At 41.3% G+C, this 27,500-nt stretch overlaps 3 protein-coding genes across 5 annotated transcripts in view; 2 read left to right on the top strand and 1 right to left on the bottom strand.

Annotated features, from left to right (window-relative positions):
• gfi1aa (growth factor independent 1A transcription repressor a) overlaps positions 1–1,465 on the top strand; it is a 15,278-nt gene extending 13,813 nt beyond the window's left edge. Inside the window, exon 7 of the mRNA XM_058418695.1 lies at positions 1,059–1,465. Coding sequence (XP_058274678.1) covers positions 1,059–1,237 — 179 coding nt within the window. The 3' untranslated portion in view covers positions 1,238–1,465. The remainder of the gene's footprint in view (positions 1–1,058) is intronic.
• A 466-nt stretch (positions 1,466–1,931) lies between these two features.
• On the bottom strand, positions 1,932–26,721 carry rpap2 (RNA polymerase II associated protein 2). The gene is made up of 13 exons (XM_058418690.1): positions 26,621–26,721; positions 26,413–26,458; positions 25,465–25,579; positions 17,352–17,450; positions 17,196–17,261; positions 17,018–17,106; positions 16,220–16,255; positions 15,561–16,127; positions 13,934–14,267; positions 13,312–13,397; positions 13,127–13,207; positions 11,620–11,688; positions 1,932–3,218 (listed from the first exon to the last, which is right to left on the bottom strand). The coding sequence occupies exons 1-13, from the start codon at positions 26,658–26,660 to the stop codon at positions 3,047–3,049; spliced, it is 1,800 nt and encodes a 599-aa protein (XP_058274673.1). The 5' UTR covers positions 26,661–26,721; the 3' UTR covers positions 1,932–3,046.
• Positions 26,709–27,500, top strand: part of glmna (glomulin, FKBP associated protein a) — a 10,318-nt gene continuing 9,526 nt past the window's right edge. For all 3 annotated transcript variants that reach the window (XM_058418692.1, XM_058418693.1, XM_058418694.1), the window contains exon 1: positions 26,709–26,844. The gene's annotated coding sequence lies outside the window, so the exon portion shown is untranslated. The remainder of the gene's footprint in view (positions 26,845–27,500) is intronic.

Here is a 27,500-nt window from a genome sequence, read left to right as displayed (position 1 = left end):
CACTCACCTCCACCAGCTAGACTTCCATCACTCACCTCCACCAGCTAGACTTCCATCACTCATAACAGCTAGACTTCCATCACTCACCTCCACCAGCTAGACTTCCATCACTCACAACAGCTAGACTTCCATCACTCACCTCCACCAGCTAGACTTCCATCACTCATAACAGCTAGACTTCCATCACTCACCTCCACCAGCTAGACTTCCATCACTCACAACAGCTAGACTTCCATCACTCACCTCCACCAGCTAGACTTCCATCACTCACAACAGCTAGACTTCCATCACTCATAACAGCTAGACTTCCATCACTCACCTCCACCAGCTAGACTTCCATCACTCACAACAGCTAGACTTCCATCACTCACCTCCACCAGCTAGACTTCCATCACTCATAACAGCTAGATTTCCATCACTCACCTCCACCTCCCAGGGTGTTCACAGAAAATAATAATAATAATAATAATAATAATAATAATAATAATAATAATAATAATAAATAATAGAGAGAAGAGGTGTAAAAAAGTCTACACACACCTGCTGTTAAAACGACAGGTTAATTTGATATAAATAAGTAAATAAGTAAATAAATAAACAAACAAATAAATAAATAAATAAAAGCAAGACAAATCATGTCAGAACTTTTTTTCCCTTCAGCGTGACGATGAAAAAAAAATTCAATCACATTTTAGTGTCTTGTTTATTTGTGTTTTAGTGATTGTGTGTTTGCATATTAGTGTATTATTGTTTTTGTGTTTTAGTGTTTGTGTATTAGATATTTGTGTATTTGTGCTTTGTGTGTGTATTTGTTTATTAGTGATTTGTGTATTAGTCTATCAGTGTGTTTGTGTGTCTGTCTATTTTTGTGTGTTTATTAGTAATTTGTGTAATTGTGTATTTTATCACCGAAGTGTTAATAGGTTGAATGTGTTTGTGTATCAGTGTATTGGTGTGTACTATCACTGAAGTGTTAATCAGTTGAATGTGTGTGTGTGTGTATAAGTGTATATTATCACTGAAGTGTTAATCAGTTAAATGTGTTTTATTATTTTCAGGTGAAAAGCCTCATAAGTGTCAGGTGTGTGGAAAGGCGTTCAGTCAGAGCTCGAACCTCATCACACACAGCCGGAAACACACGGGCTTCAAACCGTTCGGCTGCGACTCGTGTGGAAAAGGGTTCCAGCGTAAAGTGGACCTGAGGAGACACCGGGAAACACAACACGGCCTGAAATAAGAGACGCTTCCTTTAAAAACAAACCCTCAGAGCTAATTTATATCCTCCATCTTCATCCTAAACACTACCAGCAGCCCGAGTCCGGCCGCTCAAAACAAACGCTTTCCACTTTTATTATCAACTAAACCTGACCTTGGAGTTATTTATAAAATCCGTTCGGATGTTTAGTCTCGGCATTTTTTAATGACATTTGTGGATAAAGAAATAAAAAATCTTCCCCATTTCCGTCTCTGTTCTTGTTTTTCTTCGCTGTTGAAGTGTGATGCTAAAGCAGTTGAAGAAGGCGTGTGTTTGTGGAACATCTCAGCAGCTTTATGTGTTTATTAGCAGTGGGGTAAGAGGAACCTCGACCTTCTACAGCTGCTCAGAAAGCAAACTTTCACACACGTCTTCTTCCTTGTCTCTGAACAGCAACATCACCAGGCTAGTTAACAGTCCTGCAGAACAGATTTACCCTTTCCTTCACACACACCGTACTGAGAGCTCGCTCCTCCTCCCACTCGCGTCTACCAGTTTCTTACATTTAAAACAATTTCACAGATTTTTCTAGAAAAACCCTTGAGTAGATAGACGGATGGATGGATGGATGGATGGATAGATAGATAGATAGATAGATAGATAGATAGATAGATAGATAGATAGATAGATAGATAGAAAACCCTTTAATAGACGTGTGCTGTTATTTTCACTTGTTTATTTTTCTCCCTTTCATCAAATGACTCAAAACCATCTCCTTTAACCCTTTATGCTCCGCCCCATTTGTCTTGTGAACAAGTGTTTGCCTTGAATGTCATTTGCATACAGGAACCTGATTGGCTCTTACGCTTTATGATGCAAACATTCTCCAGAACTTTCAGCTTTTGCACTTCAGGTACATTCGCATTAAGTCTGTGAAAAAAGAGAATGTAGTCCTCGTTCTGAGCTTTAGGCAAAATAAAAAATATGAGAATAATGGGAATAAAGAACCCTAGAACAATATATTTACATTTCTGGGGAAATTAAGTTCCAGGTAGAACCTTTAGAAAGATAGAACCCATCATGATCCTTTTCTTGAAAGTTGAAATGTTTTAAATGTAGAGATCAAGGCTAATCGTGTGGGGGTCTGAACTATTGGGGACATTTTTTTAAAATTTAATTTAACCATTGTATGACGGCTAATCTTTAGAGAAACCAAAAGAATGCTAACCTAGCAAGCGCAACATATTGAGATAAAGTAAAAGCTAACCTAGCAATTAAAAACTACACCAACTTAGTAAAAGCTAATCTATCAAGGTAAAGTTAACCCACTGAGGAAAATCTAATATAGCAAATAAAAGCTAACCTAGAAAGTAACAGCTAAATTAGCGAGTACAAGTTAACCTAGCAATCGAAAGCTACACCTACTTATTAAAAGCTGTCTATCAAGTGAACTTTTACCTAGCAAGTAAAAACTCATATAGCTAAGCTAGCAAGTGACAGCTAAATAAAGTAAAAAAATGCTAATCTAGCTAAGGCAGCATAGCTCCTTTGGAACTCTGGTAAAATTCCTGGGTTTTGTGCTGTTTTGTGGATTCTCAGACAGCGCTGTCAATCAAATGTGCTCGTTAGAATATAAGGCCACGCCCATACACAGTTCATGTACAGATTTAATCAGCGAGATCATGTGATGTTTATCAGCTTGCACAACAAATCGATCACACGTTTATGATCCACACATATGATTCCGTCGCACTACATTCTTCAGGACCACAGGTCCAGAGTTCTGGTTCACATGACTCCATTACTTAAAAATAAATCAGGTGATTAATAAATTGCCGGATTTTCTGGGCTCTACTCCATAGCTGAGCGTGTAGCGTACGATTTCCTGTCAGGCTTGAGGAGCTTCACCAGGCTCTGCAGATCCTCGTCCTTCAGCTGGAGCTCCTTCATGAGAGAGCTGATGTACTCGAGCGAACAGGCCTTGGCCATCGACTCCCTCAGTGACGGAGACACCTCGGTTAACCTGCGGGACAAACAATCAGAGGTCCATTAGAGGTCAGTGTAAAATCCTGGTCTGAACACATCAGCGAGGGATTAAACAAACTTCTCTCTAAAGTTCAAATGGGATTGTTTTACCATGAGAAGGATGTATGGTCATTATTTATGGAATGATGGTCATTTTAGATATATTTTGTATATCTATATTGTATTGTCTATACCTAATTAGGGTCACAGGGATCTGCTGGGTGAAAGGCAGGGGTACATCCTGGACAGGTCACCAGTCCATAACAGGGCCACACATATAGACAGACAACCACACACACTCACACTCACTCCTATGGGCAATTCAGAATTACCAATCAACCTAATGTACATGTTTTTGGACTGTAGGAGGAAACCGGAGTACCCGGAGTAAACCCACACAGGCACGGGGAGAACATGCAAACTCCACACAGAAAGACCCCTGCCTGTTTGACCCCGGGATTCAGACCCAGGACCTTCTTGCTGTGAGGCAACAGTGCTAACCACTAAGCTGCAGTGCTCCATATTTTGATCCCATCCGGCATGACATGTCGGGAAATATTCCATAACTTCCTCACACTTTTTCCCCAGTACAAAACATTTCAGGCCTGTTCAATTTATTTATTTAAATGATCTCCTAGCACGATATCAACGGTTTTCTTTAAAACACAGAACAACAAAGACCTAGTTAAAGCAAACAAAGCCGGATTGTTTTGATCTTTCAGTTGTGTGTGTGTGTGTGTGTGTGCGTGTTGGGAAGTGGTGTGATTGCACGAATGTACCTATAACTGGATAAAACTGATGACATTCTTGTGTTGGGCTGATTATTCTAATACATTTTCCCTCACTTACCTCTACAGATCTGTTCACGCTCCTTGCATGCAATCTAAATCTTATAGTTATGCTAATTTGCATGGCCACGCCCCTTCTAGGAAACATTCAGAATAAAGATCAAAACAGTGCATTTTTTCATTTTGCGGTGAAACACACAGGAAACCGAAACCAAACCACCGTATCCAAAACAACTATCCTTACCATCCCTGTACCATCTCTCTCTCTCTCTCTCAGGCTCGGTTTCCACCTGCTCTCACGTTTCAGCATCTTTATACATTATTCAGTCGCTCAGAACAAAATGGCACGAGGGACTGCGCGTGCGACATCAGGTAAAGAGAGATCCGCCTCTGAATTATTCACGAGCGGAAAAAACGGAGAACAGAACGTGACCTGATCCAATTCACACCATTGTGTGTTTTTCTGATTAAACCACTATGAGCTGCATTTCTATCTGTCCGTCCATCTGTCTATCCATCCATCTGTCCATCTACCCATCCATACATCTGTCCATCTATCTATCCATCCATCCATCCATCCATCCATCCGTCTATCTATCTATCTATCTATCTATCTATCTATCTATCTATCCATCCATCCATCCATCCATCCATCCATCCATCCATCCATCCATCTGTCTGTCCATCCATCTATTGGTTGAACTGTACTCCCACAAATTAATATTAATAAATATATTAAATAAATAAATATATTAGATATTATATTTATCGCCCTGCTGGATTTTGATTGGTCGGAATATGTTTATGAATTTTCTTCTAACACTTCCTTCTTATGTGATGCCGTTTCCTTGTTACTATGGCAGCATGTGTTATTTAAAAATAAATAAATTAATTCATTAATAAAACAAATAAATCAGCTCATCATTGATATGGGTAACATTTCTGTAAACAGACGTTTGTTAAAGGAGTCTCCAGTGTCAGCGCTTTGAGATCATGCTGACACTTATTTATTTATTTATTTTATTTTTTGTGGTTTCTTGTTTCTTCCTCAATTTTGAGACAGAGGAATAAAAAATGGCTGGCGAGGGTACAGGTGTACGACAGTTTACAGCTGCTAGAACGCAGGTGAGAACAGGAAGTGGCTTGTTAGTAACTCTAAATGATAATATAATATAATATAATATAATATAATATAATATAATATAATATAATATAATATAATATAATATAATATAATATAATATAATATAATATAATATAATATAATATAATATAATATAATATAATATATTTTCTCTGTGTAATATAATTAATGTACAGATTGTCCATCTCATAGATTACATCAAGTTGTTTTTTAACTATCTGTCTATCTATTTATATATGTTTATATATACTTTATTTATACATACCATATACTATCTGTATATTATCTGTATATTATCTGTTACTGTTGTACATACATTGTACATAATGCAAACATTTGTTAGCGCAATTATAATTACACCTGTCACTTTATCTGCTGTAAATACTACCTGCACATACTTTTTCTATACACACTCTGACATAGCCTTATTTATTTATCGATGTACATATTTACATATTTATCTGCACTTGTTCATTTGCACAATTTCTACTATTTGCACTTCTGGTAGATGCTAAACAGCATTTTGTTGCTATGTACCTGTACTTTGCAATGACAATAAAGTTGTCTCTATCTATCTGTTTAAAAATAAAAAGCACAGAACCAGGATTAATGAGAAGAACCTTTCTGTTTTGTTCCTGATTAACTTCCCATAACAGCATGACACAGTGTGTTCTTCCTTCTGTCAAGTTATGTCCATTTAAAGAAAAGTATTCACTACACATCGTGCACTATTTAGTGCACTGTGGATAAAACCAGTGCACTATGCTCTGACCAGGGAGTGATTTCAGACACGGCCGAGGTCTGCTGTTCTTCACACTCATCTCTGATCAGTGAACTGCTGCAGAATTCAGAGAAACACGGAGAAACCTCGAGCGTCTGAACAATCTGTCTCACTCTCTCTCTCTGTCTAACTCAATCTGTATCTCTCTCTCTCTGTATCTCTCTCTGTCTCTCTCTCTGTATCTCTCTCTCTGTCTCACTCTCTCTCTCTCAGTATCTCTCTCTGTCTAACTCTCTGTCTAACTCTCTCTGTATCTCTCCCTCTAACTCTCTCTGTATCTCTCTCTGTATCTCTCTCTGTATCTCTCTCTGTGTCTCACTCTCTGTCTAACACTCTCTGTCTAACTCTCTCTGTCTAACTCTCTCTGTCTAACTCTCTGTATCTCTCTCTGTCTAACTCTCTCTGTCTAACTCTCTCTGTCTAACTCTCTCTGTCTAACTCTCTCTGTCTAACTCTCTCTGTCTCTCTCTGTATCTCTCTCTGTCTAACTCTCTCTGTCTAACTCTCTCTGTATCTCTCTCTGTCTAACTCTCTCTGTCTAACTCTCTCTGTATCTCTCTGTCTAACTCTCTCTGTCTAACTCTCTCTGTCTAACTCTCTCTGTATCTCTCTCTGTCTAACTCTCTCTGTATCTCTCTGTCTAACTCTCTCTGTCTAACTCTCTCTGTCTAACTCTCTCTGTATCTCTCTCTGTCTAACTCTCTCTGTATCTCTCTCTGTCTAACTCTCTCTGTCTAACTCTCTCTGTATCTCTCTCTGTCTAACTCTCTCTGTATCTCTCTGTAACTCTCTCTGTATCTCTCTCTGTATCTCTCTCTGTATCTCTCTCTGTCTAACTCTCTCTGTATCTCTCTGTCTAACTCTCTCTGTATCTCTCTCTGTCTATCTCTCTCTGTATCTCTCTCCCTGTCTGTCTCACTCACTCTCTCTGTATCTCTCTCTGTCTAACTCTCTCTGTCTAACTCTCTCTGTATCTCTCTCTGTCTATCTCTCTCTGTCTATCTCTCTCTGTCTATCTCTCCCTGTCTATCTCTCTCTGTCTATCTCTCTCTGTCTCTCTCTCTGTCTATCTCTCTCTGTCTATCTCTCTCTGTCTATCTCTCTCTGTCTATCTCTCTCTGTCTATCTCTCTCTGTCTATCTCTCTCTGTCTATCTCTCCCTGTCTATCTCTCTCTGTCTATCTCTCTCTGTCTCTCTCTCTGTCTAACTCTCTCTCTGTCTAACTCTCTCTGTATCTCTCTCTGTATCTCTCTCTCTGTCTAACTCTCTCTGTCTAACTCTCTCTGTCTAACTCTCTCTGTCTAACTCTCTCTGTATCTCTCTCTCTAACTCTCTCTGTATCTCTCTCTGTCTATCTCTCTCTCTGTCTATCTCTCTCTGTCTAACTCTCTCTGTATCTCTCTCTCTGTCTAACTCTCTCTGTCTAACTCTCTCTGTCTAACTCTCTCTGTCTAACTCTCTCTGTCTAACTCTCTGTATCTCTCTCTGTATCTCTCTCTGTATCTCTCTCTGTCTAACTCTCTCTGTATCTCTCTGTCTAACTCTCTCTGTATCTCTCTCTGTCTAACTCTCTCTGTATCTCTCTCTGTATCTCTCTCTGTATCTCTCTCTGTATCTCTCTCTGTATCTCTCTCTGTCTAACTCTCTGTCTAACTCTCTGTCTAACTCTCTGTCTAACTCTCTCTGTATCTCTCTGTCTAACTCTCTCTGTATCTCTCTCTGTCTATCTCTCTCTGTATCTCTCTCTGTATCTCTCTCTGTCTAACTCTCTCTGTATCTCTCTCTGTAACTCTCTCTGTATCTCTCTGTCTAACTCTCTCTGTATCTCTCTCTGTCTAACTCTCTCTGTCTAACTCTCTCTGTATCTCTCTCTGTATCTCTCTCTGTATCTCTCTCTGTATCTCTCTCTGTATCTCTCTCTGTCTAACTCTCTCTGTCTAACTCTCTCTGTAACTCTCTCTGTATCTCTCTGTCTATCTCTCTCTGTCTATCTCTCTGTCTATCTCTCTCTGTCTATCTCTCTCTGTCTCTCTCTCTGTCTATCTCTCTCTGTCTATCTCTCCCTGTCTATCTCTCTCTGTCTATCTCTCTCTGTCTCTCTCTCTGTCTATCTCTCTCTGTCTATCTCTCTCTGTCTAACTCTCTCTGTATCTCTCTCTGTATCTCTCTCTCTGTCTAACTCTCTCTGTCTAACTCTCTCTGTATCTCTCTCTCTAACTCTCTCTGTATCTCTCTCTGTCTATCTCTCTCTCTGTCTATCTCTCTCTGTATCTCTCTCTCTGTATCTCTCTCTCTGTCTAACTCTCTCTGTCTAACTCTCTCTGTCTAACTCTCTCTGTCTAACTCTCTGTCTAACTCTCTGTCTAACTCTCTGTCTAACTCTCTGTATCTCTCTCTGTATCTCTCTCTGTATCTCTCTCTGTCTAACTCTCTCTGTATCTCTCTGTCTAACTCTCTCTGTATCTCTCTCTGTCTAACTCTCTGTATCTCTCTCTGTATCTCTCTCTGTATCTCTCTCTGTATCTCTCTCTGTCTAACTCTCTCTGTATCTCTCTGTCTAACTCTCTCTGTATCTCTCTCTGTCTATCTCTCTCTGTATCTCTCTCTGTATCTCTCTCTGTATCTCTCTCTGTATCTCTCTCTGTATCTCTCTCTGTATCTCTCTCTGTCTAACTCTCTCTGTATCTCTCTCTGTATCTCTCTGTCTAACTCTCTCTGTATCTCTCTCTGTCTAACTCTCTCTGTATCTCTCTCTGTATCTCTCTCTGTATCTCTCTGTCTAACTCTCTCTGTCTAACTCTCTCTGTATCTCTCTGTAACTCTCTCTGTATCTCTCTGTCTAACTCTCTCTGTCTAACTCTCTCTGTCTAACTCTCTCTGTATCTCTCTGTAACTCTCTCTGTATCTCTCTCTGTATCTCTCTGTCTAACTCTCTCTGTATCTCTCTGTCTAACTCTCTCTGTATCTCTCTCTGTCTATCTCTCTCTGTATCTCTCTCCCTGTCTAACTCTCTCTATCTCTCAATCTGTATCTCTCTCTCTGTCTGTCTCACTCACTCTCTCTGTATCTCTCTCTGTCTAACTCTCTCTGTCTATCTCTCTCTGTCTAACTCTCTCTGTCTAACTCTCTGTATCTCTCTCTGTCTATCTCTCTCTGTCTATCTCTCTCTGTCTAACTCTCTCTGTCTAACTCTCTCTGTCTAACTCTCTCTGTCTAACTCTCTCTGTCTAACTCTCTCTGTATCTCTCTCTCTGTCTAACTCTCTCTGTATCTCTCTCTCTGTCTAACTCTCTCTGTCTAACTCTCTCTGTATCTCTCTCTCTGTCTAACTCTCTCTATCTCTCAATCTGTATCTCTCTCTCTCTGTCTGTCTCACTCACTCTCTCTGTATCTTTCTCTCTCCCTCTGTCTCTTTCTCTGTCTTACTCTCTCTCTCTCTCTTTCTCTCTCTCTCTCTCTGTCTTACTCACTTTCTCTCTTTGTCTCACTCTCTCTCTCTTTGTCTCTGTGTTTAAAGCAGAAGCTGAACTCGGTAAATGATAAATCAGAGTCATGTTTTTCGGCAGGGTTATGAGGAGGGAGGAGGGGGGAGGGAGGGTGTTGGAGGGCGTTAGTGCTGCTCAGGTGGAATGTTTCCCATGCTGCCCTGCTGCTGTTCTATCACGGATTTGCTGTAATCGCGGAGATAAAAAAGCAGGAGTCTCTGTTGACTCAGACGGGAGCAGCACGGAACTCTGGGCCTCGTACGGGTCCTTCATAAAAAAAAAAAAAAAAAAAAAAAGAAAAAGAAAAAACCCCGGGGAAGCCATACACACCATCTGTCGCAGTGCAAACAGCCTCCTGGAGCATACACTGACACACACACACACACACACACACACCTTCCCGTTTTTCACTGCAACATGCCAACACTACGCCTTCACACGCCTCACACACAGAAACAAACTCCTGCATTCATTCATTCATTTCTCTCTCTCTCTCTCTCTCTCTCTCTCTCTCTCTCTCGGAACATGTCAGTACAATATAAAACACTCTAAAGTTACTAAGTTTACTAAAGTTATTTAGGGACCTGCAGCACAAAATGTGTCTCATTAACATTAAATAATAAAATAATAAGGTCATGAGGTATGAGGAGAATAATCATAAAGAATAATAAAGAATAATCATGGATAAAAAAAAAATGTACACAAATCTTTCACCGGAGTGTTTTATATTAGAAATGTGGTGTTCCTGAAAATCTAGTTTCTAATAACATCCGTATTTAACTTTAAATAAAAGGGGACTCGTCTGATGGGCTTGGATCGCTGTACTCGATACACCAAAAGTTTTGGGACGTCTGCCTTTACATGCACATGAATGTAATATGGAGTTGTCCCGCCCTTTACAGCTATAACTGCTTCAACTCTTCTGGGAAGGCTTTCCACAAGGTTTAGGAGTGTGTTTATGGGAATTTTTGACCATTCCACTAGAAGAAGCGCATTTGTGAGGTCAGGCACTGATGTTGGACGAGAAGGTCTGGCTCACAGTCTCCACTCTAATTCATCCCAAAGGTGTTCTATGGGGTTGAGGTCAGGACTCTGTGCAGGACAGTCAAGTTCCTCCACACCAAACTCACTCATCCATGTCTTTATGGACCTTGCTTTGGTCACTGGTGTGCAGTCATGTTGGAACAGGAAGGGGTCATCCCCAAACTGTTCCCACAAAGAGCATGAAATTGTCCAAAATGTCTTGGTATGAAGCTGAAGCATTAAGAGTTCCTTTCACTGGAACTAAGGGGTCGAGCCCAACCCTTGAAAAACAACACCTGAACTCAACGATCTGGAGGGGTGTCCCAAAACTTTTGGCAATATAGTGTTTTTCAGTACAGCTCTCTGTTTTATGGATGTTACTGGGTGTGGCTAAACATCAACGAGCTTGTTGTTTATCAGCACGAGTGTAGAAGATGAGTGTGGAGATGATAGATGATGGTACGGAGCACTTCCTGTAAACAGTTCGGTTTGGCCTCAACATTCCAATAAAGCTCAAATCATAAAAGATGACTGTAAAAGTTTCATTCAGAATACTGTGTGTATGCTTGTGTACATATCTTTATCTGGGTGATTAAAATCAAGAAGGCAAACCTGTACTCTCTCTCTCACACACACACACACACTCAGGTGTAATGGCTTTACTGAGTGGGTGTTCCTGCAGAGAAAACAATGATCCCTGATTTCCTCAACCAGCTTTACTTACAGTCCTGCACTCCAGCTGTTGTTCCAACCCCCCCCCCCCCCCCCCCGCCTGTCTCGCGCTCTCTCTCCCCTTCTTTCTCTGCCTGACTTTTATTTATCAGTTATTTTCATCCACAGTGCAAACCTCATCTATGAAACTTTTTTCCAAGTCTGAAATCATTTCTGTCTATTAAATAACAGAGGGCCTGATAAGGAGGCTTCATAAAAAAGGCACAGAAAAAATGAAATGAAGATCGAGAAATAAAAAAATTCATATTCTATGATCATGCAGATTACTGAGTGGTTTTCATTTGCATACTGGAACCTGATTGGCTTGTACATGTAATGATGCAATAACACATTTCCCGCACATGCTCAGTAAACTCTTTGACCCTTAAACATATTGAATATCGTATTTCTGACACTAAAGTTTTATTTAATTTTGTTTATAAAATCCAGAGAGAAGGAGACTTACGCTAACAGCAAAACGACGCCAATCAGGGTCCATTCTGGAGGCTTGTGGATGATGTTAACACTCGTCAGTCTGGAAAAGACGACATTAATGATTAACGATCAGCATCAAACATCCTGTCGGCTAACAGCCTGCTAACTATAACCTCGTTTCTCACACACAAAAATGCTGAAATAGAAAATAAAGGACGTCATCCGTCTTCCATTTGTTAGCATAAACGGAAAATAAATTTTATTTTTATTTTATTTTAAAATAATTAAAATTAAAAACACATTTCTTTAATATATTTATATAAAACATGCAATAAAATAATAAAAATAAAAATGATATTTTAAAATTTTAATTATTTTGAATTTTAATATATTTTAACTTTTATTTAAATCTTTATACATGGTAAATTAAATATGAAGGAAAAATAATGTTTAATTTATTGAAGATTTTGATATAAAAACATAAACATCACAACTGCAAATGATGAAAAAATCTGTTATATTTTATTTTGTTAATTAACATAAAGAATAGGAAGTTAAAATATCACATAATATTTTATATTAATTATTTCTTAATGTATTTATTTTTAATAATTATTATCGTTATTATACTTTGTTATTTATTTACTTATTTATTATTTGTTCAATTCTAGATTATATAACAGTTGATTGCAAAGGTTTGTACACCTCAGGACATAATAAATAATAAATATAATAAATAAATAAAAATAAATAAAATAATTTATCTTAGATTTATAGACACAAGACACGTGACAATAGCATGCTCAGTTTAACAGATCTTACATTAAAATAAAAGTTCAAACTCTGTAAATTAGTGAAAAGTGCTAAAGGGTATCAGTTCTAAAATGATAGAGATATTCTCTTTGCCTCTCTAAGCTATCTGGAGAATAATGAGATCAGATCTGGAGAGTAAAAGAGAGTGAAATTTCTTCACTATTCCTTACAATTTTCCTTGAGGTTTAATTGTATTGGATTAAAATGAGGGAGGCAGGGGGGCACAAACTTTTGCACCTGACTCCCTTTTTTCCCGTTTTTTACAAATTTTGGCACAATCTCGGTCAGCATAGACCTAGGCTTTGAGTTTTACGACCTGGACTCGGCTTCGACGCCTCTGATTGGTGTTAAACCTTTGTGTGAGCCGCTCAGATTTAGTGGCCCTTCACAGGAGGAGCAGAATTCCTGGAAACACCTTGGTGAAGTGGCCCTTCAGAGACACCGTAAATCAGCTCCTAAGAGCCGTACGCAACTTCCTGTTGACAAGGCTGACCCGTGTGATCCGATCCAACAGACGAGCTACTGTTGCTCAAATTTAAGAAGTTAATGCTGGTTCTGATAGAAAGGTGTCAGAATACACAGTGCATGACAGTTTGTTGCATATGGAGCCCGCATAACCATCGACCGGCCAGGGTGCCCATGCTGACCCCTGTGTTTTTTTTTGCTGTAGCCTGGATCACTATCCTGTAACCTCACAGTGACCTCAACTGATCTACAGAACTCACCTGAACGTCCGGACGATGCCGTTGATATCATTGATGATCTCACTCATGGTGACACCCAGAGGCCCGACGACATCCTTTAGACTAAATCACAGCACAGAAGAGCCGCGTTAAAATATTTACACAAACAAATTCTACTTATTAACAAGATGAAGTCTGAAACGAAGCCAATGAGATGAAGCCAGAACCTTCTACAGAGCTTCTCCACGACAATGCGTCTCTGGATCGCTCGCTGAGACTCGACCAGCACCAGAGGAGGAACCTTCTCTCTCTCCTGAACCATCATAAACACCACACACACACCACTTAATATTAAAAACAAAAATACAACATAAAAGTAACTAACAAAATAAACGATAAAGTGTAAATAAGAATGAAAGATTTACGATTTATTGGTTCAATTCAAGAGAGAATGAGAGAAGGGGCAAAAGTTTGCACGCCCTCAGACAATGCCATTTTATTTCTAACCAGAGGTGGTGCCAAAAACACTTTTAAAATACGACTTAACATAAGTCTTAAACAAAACTATAGCACACAAGAACCTAAAATAATCTAAATAATAATAATGATTATAAATAATAATAAAAAATGAAATCTTTCACAATCTCTGCTTGCTTTAATGTTGTAATGTAGTGAAGAGTGTCGCAGTGTGACCTACAGTAACCTCTCTCTGAAATTTCCAGCCGCTCCGGTGTCCAGGACTCACAGTGTGCAGTAACTCCTCACACTCATGTACATAGCACCATCCAGTGGACTGTTTCAGATCTCTAAATCATGTAACTGCAGGCAGTATGGGTTGTGTTTGCTCACCTCACTGTGTGTTTTCTCCTCCACAGCGTGTGTCTGCACCTCCTCAGGCAGGACACACACTCCTCTGTAAAACTCCTGCACTCGGAGCTCCAGCATCTGTGTCTCTCTCCTCAGAGTCTCGTAATCAGGTGCTGCTGCAGAGGGTCGAGCCTCAGCTCCTTCTCCTGAACCTTCTCCTGAACCTCCTCCTGCTGCACCTTCTCCTGCACCTCCTCCTGAATGCTTCACCATGTCTACATCCTCCAGGTCATCTTCATCCAGCTCCTCCTCCTTCTCCTCCTCGTTCTGCAGCTCGGTCCTGCAGTGTGAGGTGTAATCTGGTCCGTAGAGGAACCTTGAAAATAGAAACAGAAATATTCAGAAGTTGTTATAAAAGCGTATAAAATAATAAAGGTTAAAGGATTAGAAGATTAGGGCAGAGCGATGTGACGCAAATATCATACCCCGATAATCAAAGACATTTCTATGATACGTGATATTTCAGTTCGACATCGAAACAGTGATAACACTGAAAAGGTCTGCCTGACAGCTCATCTAATCTCATCTCTAATTTCATCTCTCATTTATTATCATCTCAACTCATATGCTTCATCTCACATCTCATATCTCACATAATCTCTCATCTCATAATTCACATATTCTCTCATTTCATCTCACATCATATCTCATCTCTCATCTTATCACATCTCTCATCTCACATCATCTCATATCTTACATCATTTCATATTTGACATCATCTCCAATCTAATATCTCACATCATCTCTCATCTCATGTCTCAAATCATCTCATATCTCATCATCTCTCACATCATATCTCATCATCTCATATCATCTCTCATATCTCATCTCTCATCTCACATCATCTCTCATCTCATATCTTACATCATTTCATATTTGACATCATCTCCAATCTAATATCTCACATCATCTCTCATCTCATGTCTCAAATCATCTCATATCTCATCTCATATCTCATCATCTCTCACATCATATCTCCATCTCATATCATCTCTCATATCTCATCTTATCACATCTATCATCTCATATTTCATATCATCTCATATCTCATCATCTCATATCTCATATGATCTCTCATATCTCATCTTATCACAGCTCTCATCTCATGTCTCACATCATCTCTTATCTGACATCGTCTCTCATCTCATATCTCACATCGTTCCTCATCTCATATCTTACATCATCTCATATTTGACATCATCTCCAATCTAATATCTCACATCATCTCTCATCTCATGTCTCAAATCATCTCATATCTCATCATCTCTCACATCATATCTCATCATCTCATATCATCTCTCATATCTCATCTTATCACATCTATCATCTCATATTTCATATCATCTCATATCTCATCATCTCATATCTCATATGATGTCTCATATCTCATCTTATCACAGCTCTCATCTCATGTCTCACATCATCTCATATCATATCTCTTATCTGACATCGTCTCTCATCTCATATCTCACATCGTTCCTCATCTCATATCTTACATCATCTCCAATCTAATATCTCACATCATCTCTCATCTCATGTCTCACATCATCTCATATCTCACATCATCTCTCATCTTATGTCTAACAAATTATCTCATCTCATGGTTTACCTCATGGTCTCCTCGGTTCTCCACTCCATCAGGGTGTGTGTGAGAGCTTCCAGCAGGATGACTGTGACTGCTGGAGCTTCAGCTTTTACTTTCCTGTGGCTCTTTAGCAGGTTTCGGAGACCGGCAGCAGTTTTTTTACTCATCCCCACTTGGGAGATGTTGAGGCTGGTTTCCAGAGAGTTCTGATCCGGAGCAGTTCTCGAGGTGTCTGAGAGATCTACCTGCTGTAGAAGCTCCCGGGTTTCATCCACTGATACCGAGTCACTGCCTGGTCCAGAGACCGTAGTGACCTCATCACTGCTCTTCTCTGTCTCACGCCTCACGTCCGATACTCTGGATTCAGCAGCATGCGGTTGGTTTTCCGCGTCCCGTCGGGGGAGATCCCCCCAGTGAACACGCCGCTGCTGTCTGGTCACCACGCTGGACACGAAGCCCTGCTCCTCCTCATCACTGTACTCGCTCTCGCTGGAGACTCCGTGTGACCCGGTAGATCCCGGGATCGGATTCTCGATGTCCGATTTGCTCACAGGTCTGTCTGATAGCTTGACCTCCAGACCTGACGTGCCTCTGAGCAGAAAGACAGACAACAGAGCATCATGAGTGCCACAGTCTGCGTAGTTATCTAACAGAACGATGGAAATGAACGAGTGTAGACCTACCCATCTCCCTTCTTCAGCAGCTTCACCTCAGGAGGTCTGGACCACAAAAAGAACCAGGAATCTTTCATTAATAGAACAAAAAATTTCCACTGAACTCAGAAAAGAATTCTTACTAATCCCGCCTGAACCCAAAGAATTACTGACCAATCTTTCCCTCTCCTGAAGCAATTTCCCATTAATCCCAAGATCCACCCCACCTAATCCCATGGGTTCTTGAAGAAATTTGACCCAATCCCATCCACTGTACAAGGAATTCTGACCAACCTTGTCAAATCTTGTCCACTCTACAAGGAATTCCAAGCAATACTGTCCATTTTACAAGGAATTCTGACGGGTCCCATGTGTCTGGAAGGATTTCAGACCAGTCTCATCCACTCCGCACGGAATTCTGAACGATCCCACCTACTACCGATGAATTTCTGACTAATCCCATGTACTCTGGAAGCTATTTGGGATAATCTCATCCACTCTGTGAGGAATTCTGACCAATCTTGCCAAATCCTATGCACTCTACAAGAAGTTCTGACCAATCCCACCTACTACTGATGAACTTCTAACTAATCCCATGTGCTGTGGAAGGAATTTCGACCAGTCTCTTTTAACTCTACAAGGAATTCTGACCAATTCCACTCAGTGAGGAAAGAGTATCTCGCCTGCTCCCAAAGGAATTCTGACCAATCCCGCCTGTTTCTGCGGACAGTTTGACCGTTCTCACTCTTGCTCCAGCGACAGGAGCCAGAGGAACATCTTTACTTTCCGGGGAACCATTTGCACGTAAATAAATAAGAGTGCCTTTACCTCTCCTCCTTTCTCAGCCACATCGGGGATTTGGAAATCTGGATTTCGAGGTATTTTGAGGCTTTGTAGCAGAAATTACTGCAGAAGCACTGAAACAGAGGCGGAGTCACGGTTAAGTCATAGAACTTTCCGGAAAATCGAGTTTCCTTTGCAGTAAGTTCCTCGAAATGTACCCCACCTTACGCTCGGTGATATCATACACCTTATTGGTCTTGGTGGAAATTTTATACTTCTGACTCGGAACCTGGAACAAATACCGAAACATAAACGTCACAGGAAATAGAAGGGGATTATTTACTGACAGGAAATGGAATTATACGTCAAGGCGGCTTACGTTAGCGAGCGTGTTGGAGCAGACCGGATAGCCGCACATTCCGGCGATGGAACGCTCCTCCACTGCGTCCCTGTAGTTCGCCGGAGTGATCAGTCGAGTCTTAAGCATACAGAAACACACACACAGCACATCACCACACCGTATACACACACATACACACACATTACTACACCATAAACACACACAAACAGCCACATCACCACACCGTATACACACACATACACACACACATTACCACACCATAAACACAGCCACATCACCATACCATATACACACACATACACACACATTACCACACCATAAACACAGCCACATCACACACACACAGCTACATCACCATACCATATACACACACATACACACACATTACCACACCATAAACACAGCCACATCACACACAGCTACATCACCATACCATATACACACACATACACACACATTACCACACCATAAACACAGCCACATCACACACACACAGCTACATCACCATACCATATACACACACATACACACACATTACCACACCATAAACACAGCCACATCACACACACACAGCTACATCACCATACCATATACACACACATACACACACATTACCACACCATAAACACAGCCACATCACACACACACAGCTACATCACCATACCGTATACACACACATACACACACACATTACCACACCATAAACACAGCCACATCACACACACACAGCTACATCACCATACCATATACACACACATACACACACATTACCACACCATAAACACACACACACAGCCACATCACCATACCATATACACACACACACACACACAGCCACATCACCATACCATATACACACACACAGCCACATCACCACACCGTATACACACACATACACACACACATTACCACACCATAAACACAGCCACATCACCATACCATATACACACACATACACACACATTACCACACCATAAACACACACACACAGCCACATCACCATACCATATACACACACACAGCCATATCACCATATTGTATACACACACATTACCACACCATAAACACAGCCACATCACCATACCATATACACACACACAGCCACATCACCATACCATATACACACACACAGCCACATCACCATACCATATACACACACACAGCCACATCACCATACCATATACACACACACAGCCACATCACCATACCATATACACACATACACACACACACACACACACAGCCACATCACCATACCATATACACACACACACAGCCACATCACCATACCATACACACACACACAGCCACATCACCATACCATATACACACACACACACACACAGCCACATCACCATACCATATACACACACACAGCCACATCACCATACCATATACACACACACACACACAGCCACATCACCATACCATATACACACACACACAGCCACATCACCATACCATATACACACACACACACAGCCACATCACCATACCATATACACACACACACAGCCACATCACCATACCATATACACACACACACACACAGCCACATCACCATACCATATACACACACACAGCCACATCACCATACCATATACACACACACACACACAGCCACATCACCATACCATATACACACACACACAGCCACATCACCATACCATATACACACACACACAGCCACATCACCATACCATATACACACACACACAGCCACATCACCATACCATATACACACACACAGCCACATCACCATACCATATACACACACACACAGCCACATCACCATACCATACACACACACACAGCCACATCACCATACCATATACACACACACAGCCACATCACCATACCATATACACACACACACAGCCACATCACCATACCATATACACACACACACAGCCACATCACCATACCATATACACACACAGCCACATCACCATACCATATACACACACACACAGCCACATCACCATACCATATACACACACACACAGCCACATCACCATACCATATACACACACACAGCCACATCACCATACCATATACACACACACACAGCCACATCACCATACCATACACACACACACAGCCACATCACCATACCATATACACACACACAGCCACATCACCATACCATATACACACACACAGCCACATCACCATACCATATACACACACATACACACACATTACCACACCATAAACACACACACACAGCCACATCACCATACCATATACACACACACAGCCATATCACCATACCATATACACACACACAGCCACATCACCATACCATATACACACACACAGCCACATCACCATACCATATACACACATACACACACACAGCCACATCACCATACCATATACACACACACACACACAGCCACATCACCATACCATATACACACACACACACACACAGCCACATCACCATACCATATACACACACACAGCCACATCACCATACCATATACACACACACAGCCACATCACCATACCATATACACACACACACAGCCACATCACCATACCATATACACACACACACACAGCCACATCACCATACCATATACACACACACACAGCCACATCACCATACCATATACACACACACACACACAGCCACATCACCATACCATATACACACACACAGCCACATCACCATACCATATACACACACACACACACAGCCACATCACCATACCATATACACACACACACAGCCACATCACCATACCATATACACACACACACAGCCACATCACCATACCATATACACACACACACAGCCACATCACCATACCATATACACACACACACAGCCACATCACCATACCATATACACACACACACAGCCACATCACCATACCATATACACACACACACAGCCACATCACCATACCATACACACACACACAGCCACATCACCACACCATATACACACACACAGCCACATCACCATACCATATACACACACACAGCCACATCACCATACCATATACACACACACAGCCACATCACCATACCATATACACACATACACACATACACACACACAGCCACATCACCATACCATATACACACACACAGCCACATCACCATACCATATACACACACACAGCCACATCACCATACCATATACACATATACACACACACAGCCACATCACCATACCATATACACACACACAGCCACATCACCATACCATATACACACACACACACACAGCCACATCACCATACCATATACACACACACACAGCCACATCACCATACCATATACACACACACACACAGCCACATCACCATACCATATACACACACACACAGCCACATCACCATACCATATACACACACACACACACAGCCACATCACCATACCATATACACACACACAGCCACATCACCATACCATATACACACACACACACACAGCCACATCACCATACCATACACACACACAGCCACATCACCATACCATATACACACACACAGCCACATCACCATACCATATACACACACACAGCCACATCACCATACCATATACACACACACAGCCACATCACCATACCATATACACACACACAGCCACATCACCATACCATATACACACACACACACACACACACAGCCACATCACCATACCATATACACACACACAGCCACATCACCATACCATATACACACACACAGCCACATCACCATACCATATACACACACACACACACACACACAGCCACATCACCATACCATATACACACACACAGCCACATCACCATACCATATACACACACACACACACACAGCCACATCACCATACCATATACACACACACACACAGCCACATCACCATACCATACACACACACAGCCACATCACCATACCATATACACACACACAGCCACATCACCATACCATATACACACACACAGCCACATCACCATACCATATACACACACACAGCCACATCACCATACCATATACACACACACAGCCACATCACCATACCATATACACACACACAGCCACATCACCATACCATATACACACACACAGCCACATCACCATACCATATACACACACACAGCCACATCACCATACCATATACACACACACAGCCACATCACCATACCATATACACACACACAGCCACATCACCATACCATATACACACACACACAGCCACATCACCATACCATATACACACACACAGCCACATCACCATACCATATACACACACACAGCCACATCACCATACCATATACACACACACAGCCACATCACCATACCATATACACACACACAGCCACATCACCATACCATATACACACACACAGCCACATCACCATACCATATACACACACACAGCCACATCACCATACCATATACACACACACAGCCACATCACCATACCATATACACACACACACAGCCACATCACCATACCATATACACACACACACACACACACACACAGCCACATCACCATACCATATACACACACACAGCCACATCACCATACCATATACACACACACAGCCACATCACCATACCATATACACACACACACAGCCACATCACCATACCATATACACACACACACACACAGCCACATCACCATACCATATACACACACATTACCACACCATAAACACACACACACACAGCCACATCACCATACCATACACACACACACACAGCCACATCACCATACCATATACATACACACACACATTACCACACCATAAACACACACACACAGCCACATCACCATACCATATACACACACACACACACACACACAGCCACATCACCATACCATATACACACACACACACACACAGCCACATCACCATACCATATACACACACACAGCCACATCACCATACCATATACACACACACACACAGCCACATCACCATACCATACACACACACACAGCCACATCACCATACCATACACACACACAGCCACATCACCATACCATATACACACACACACACACACACACACACACAGCCACATCACCATACCATATACACACACACAGCCACATCACCATACCATATACACACACACACACACACAGCCACATCACCATACCATACACACACACACAGCCACATCACCATACCATACACACACACACAGCCACATCACCATACCATATACACACACAGCCACATCACCATACCATATACACACACACAGCCACATCACCATACCATATACACACACACACAGCCACATCACCATACCATACACACACACACACACAGCCACATCACCATACCATATACACACACACAGCCACATCACCATACCATATACACACACACAGCCACATCACCATACCATATACACACACACACACACACACAGCCACATCACCATACCATATACACACACACAGCCACATCACCATACCATATACACACACACACAGCCACATCACCATACCATATACACACACACACACACAGCCACATCACCATACCATATACACACACACACACACACACACACACAGCCACATCACCATACCATATACACACACACAGCCACATCACCATACCATATACACACACACAGCCACATCACCATACCATATACACACACACACACACACACACACAGCCACATCACCATACCATATACACACACACACAGCCACATCACCATACCATATACACACACACACACACACACACACACACAGCCACATCACCATACCATATACACACACACACAGCCACATCACCATACCATATACACACACACACAGCCACATCACCATACCATATACACACACACACAGCCACATCACCATACCATATACACACACACAGCCACATCACCATACCATATACACACACACACACAGCCACATCACCATACCATATACACACACACAGCCACATCACCATACCATATACACACACACACAGCCACATCACCATACCATATACACACACACACACAGCCACATCACCATACCATATACACACACACAGCCACATCACCATACCATATACACACACACAGCCACATCACCATACCATATACACACACACACAGCCACATCACCATACCATACACACACACACACAGCCACATCACCATACCATATACACACACACAGCCACATCACCATACCATATACACACACACAGCCATATCACCATACCATATACACACACATACACACACATTACCACACCATAAACACACACACACACAGCCACATCACCATACCATACACACACACACACAGCCACATCACCATACCATATACACACACACACACACACACACAGCCACATCACCATACCATATACACACACACAGCCATATCACCATACCATATACACACACATACACACAGCCACATCACCATACCATACACACACACACAGCCACATCACCATACCATACACACACACAGCCACATCACCATACCATATACACACACACAGCCACATCACCATACCATACACACACACACAGCCACATCACCATACCATATACACACACAGCCACATCACCATACCATATACACACACAGCCACATCACCATACCATATACACACACACACACACACACAGCCACATCACCATACCATATACACACACACAGCCACATCACCATACCATATACACACACACAGCCACATCACCATACCATATACACACACACACACACACAGCCACATCACCATACCATACACACACACACAGCCACATCACCATACCATATACACACACACAGCCACATCACCATACCATATACACACACACAGCCACATCACCATACCATATACACACACACACAGCCACATCACCATACCATATACACACACACAGCCACATCACCATACCATATACACACACACAGCCACATCACCATACCATATACACACACACAGCCACATCACCATACCATATACACACACACACACACACACACAGCCACATCACCATACCATATACACACACACAGCCACATCACCATACCATATACACACACACACAGCCACATCACCATACCATATACACACACACAGCCACATCACCATACCATATACACACACACAGCCACATCACCATACCATATACACACACACACACACACACAGCCACATCACCATACCATATACACACACACAGCCACATCACCATACCATATACACACACACACAGCCACATCACCATACCATATACACACACACACACACACACACACACAGCCACATCACCATACCATACACACACACACAGCCACATCACCATACCATATACACACACACACAGCCACATCACCATACCATATACACACACACAGCCACATCACCATACCATATACACACACACAGCCACATCACCATACCATATACACACACACACAGCCACATCACCATACCATATACACACACACACACACACACACACACACACACACAGCCACATCACCATACCATACACACACACACAGCCACATCACCATACCATATACACACACACACAGCCACATCACCATACCATATACACACACACACAGCCACATCACCATACCATATACACACACACACAGCCACATCACCATACCATATACACACACACACAGCCACATCACCATACCATATACACACACACAGCCACATCACCATACCATATACACACACACAGCCACATCACCATACCATATACACACACACACACAGCCACATCACCATACCATATACACACACAGCCACATCACCATACCATATACACACACACAGCCACATCACCATACCATATACACACACACACAGCCACATCACCATACCATACACACACACACAGCCACATCACCATACCATATACACACACACAGCCACATCACCATACCATATACACACACACAGCCACATCACCATACCGTATACATACACACACACCCACATCACCATACCGTATACATACACACACACATTACCACACCATAAACACACACACAGCCACATCACCATACCGTATACATACACACACACACACACACACACACACATACATCACCACACCGTAAACACACAGACAGCCACAACACGACTACAGTAACACACTGGGCTACATACGCAGTCGGTCAGGAAGTCCTCGGTCACGCTGTTGTCCAGGAGCCTCTCCACCACCTGTAGAGCTCTGCGCTCTAATTCCAGCTTCTCCCTCAGGGTCTCCTTTAGAACCTCCTTCCTGACCAGAAAAAATAAAACCAAATTAAAACCCAAAAATCTGTCTGTCGCTGTTCACTCTAATAACACTCAATGATGTCGTACTTTGTTTTTCATTAAATCTCTCTATCTACCCATCCATCCATCCACACATTTACCCATCCATACATCTATCTATCTATCTATCTATCTATCTATCTATAGCTTGTTATTCACTGTCTATTTATCATTCTTTCAGAATTTTTCTAGCACTATATTATGTTCTACATCATTTTTTAATCTTTCTTTCTGCTTGTCTGTCTATCTATCTATCTATCTATCTATCTATCTATCTATCTATCTCTTAGCTATTGCTTGTGTTGTTTACTGTCTATCTATTGTTCTATAATTCTATCATTCTTTCTAATCTATCCATCATTATTCGAGCACTAAATTATATCTTACTTTATTTTATTATTCTATCTATCTATCTATCTATCTATCTATCTATCTATCTATCTATCTATCTATCTATCTATCTATCCATCATCTCCTCCAGAAACTAACAGAGAAAATGATTTCTCTCTGTTCCTTTGTTGCAGCCTCAGACTTCAGTATATTAGAACAGGATGATCGTCCTGCTCCTGTTGAAGAAATCTAAATAAAATATATTATTCTAAAGTCCTCAGAGGGATTTAAAAAAAAATAAACTGAAGTCAGAAGGAGCTTCTGATTATCTGATGAACCTGAGGATGTTTGTTAGAGCAGGAAAACTCTACCACATAGAGAGAGAGAGAGAGAGAGAGAGAGAGATCTCCAGGAGCAGGAGTGAGGAGCATGTGTGTCCTGTGTAGTGATGAGGAAAGAAATCCTTACCTTCTGGCCTCCTCTTCAGCTGATCTCCCCTGAGCTGCTCTTCCACCTGAAATGATCAGAAAGCGGATGATAAAAAACTTCATTTCTTTTCAACTCCCATGTTTAATTCCCCACATTAAAGTTAAGCTTAGAGTTAATCATAGACGTTTAGACGTTTAATCACAACGATTTACTGTTTAAAAAGCAGACCATAAACACTTAAAGCGACCTTTTTTAGCTTTAGCTCGTTTCTTCTCGCCGGCTTCCATGCTGTGCTTCCATCAAAACAAAACCGCTCCACTTTACTTCCGCTAACTTCTACAGCAAGCGCGAAGGGACAAATCCCCAAACCCCGCTGCGTCACTTTGACGAGAGGTGTGCGGCTAGCCGAAACAGTGGCGTTCACAATGACCACAACAATCTTTTGGGCTTTTATAAGAGTCGTGGATTAAAGTAAGTTGTTGTGTTTTTACTCATTGTCTTTCTATATTCTTGGTTAAACCGTGAGAGGAGATATTTGTTGGTTTTCCTTCTCATCAGTCTGACAAAGTAATCGGTTAGCCTCTTTGCTAACTGGCTAAAGAAGAGGATGGACGTTCGACATTCATCTTCTGGTCAGCTCAGAGGACTTTATTATTTATTTCCATTTATAAAGTGCACAAAAACACCGTGCAGAAGCTCTCAAGGAGTTTTGACCTCCTTGTGGTGTTTTTTTTAAATTAATATTCATCTCTGTTTCTGTAATAATAATAGTTTTATTCAGACCTATCGCACGTGCTATAGGGAGAAAATCCATCAAATTAATTTATGTATTTATTTCATAAATAAATAAAACATTAAACAGGTTAAATATATGTAATATCATCTCATTTTATAATTTGTACTAATATTTCCGTAGAAATAAAATAAATTAGAGCAATTTTTTTACTTTTTCTTTACTACTACTGTTATTATAAAAATAATAATAATAACAATAATATATAACATTATCTAATTTAATATGTACTAATAATTCCGTAAAAAGCAAAATTTTCTCTTTCTTTACTGCTACTATAATAATAATAATAATATCACAATATAAAAAAAATGATTATTTGTTCAGATGATAT

Source organism: Hemibagrus wyckioides, linkage group LG20 (genome assembly GCF_019097595.1).
Source record: "Hemibagrus wyckioides isolate EC202008001 linkage group LG20, SWU_Hwy_1.0, whole genome shotgun sequence".
In the NCBI taxonomy this organism is placed as follows: domain Eukaryota; kingdom Metazoa; phylum Chordata; class Actinopteri; order Siluriformes; family Bagridae; genus Hemibagrus; species Hemibagrus wyckioides.
This window is presented reverse-complemented; position numbering and strand designations above follow the sequence as displayed.

Excerpts from the sequence above, each read along its gene's own strand:
- rpap2 (XM_058418690.1), bottom strand. The coding sequence starts at position 26,660 with ATGGAAGCCGGCGAGAAGAAACGAGCTAAAGCTAAAAAAG. Across the intron at positions 26,459-26,620 it reads ACGAGCTAAAGCTAAAAAAG|GTGGAAGAGCAGCTCAGGGG; the intron begins GTCGCTTTAAGT and ends TGATCATTTCAG. Across the intron at positions 25,580-26,412 it reads GCTGAAGAGGAGGCCAGAAG|GAAGGAGGTTCTAAAGGAGA; the intron begins GTAAGGATTTCT and ends TTTTCTGGTCAG.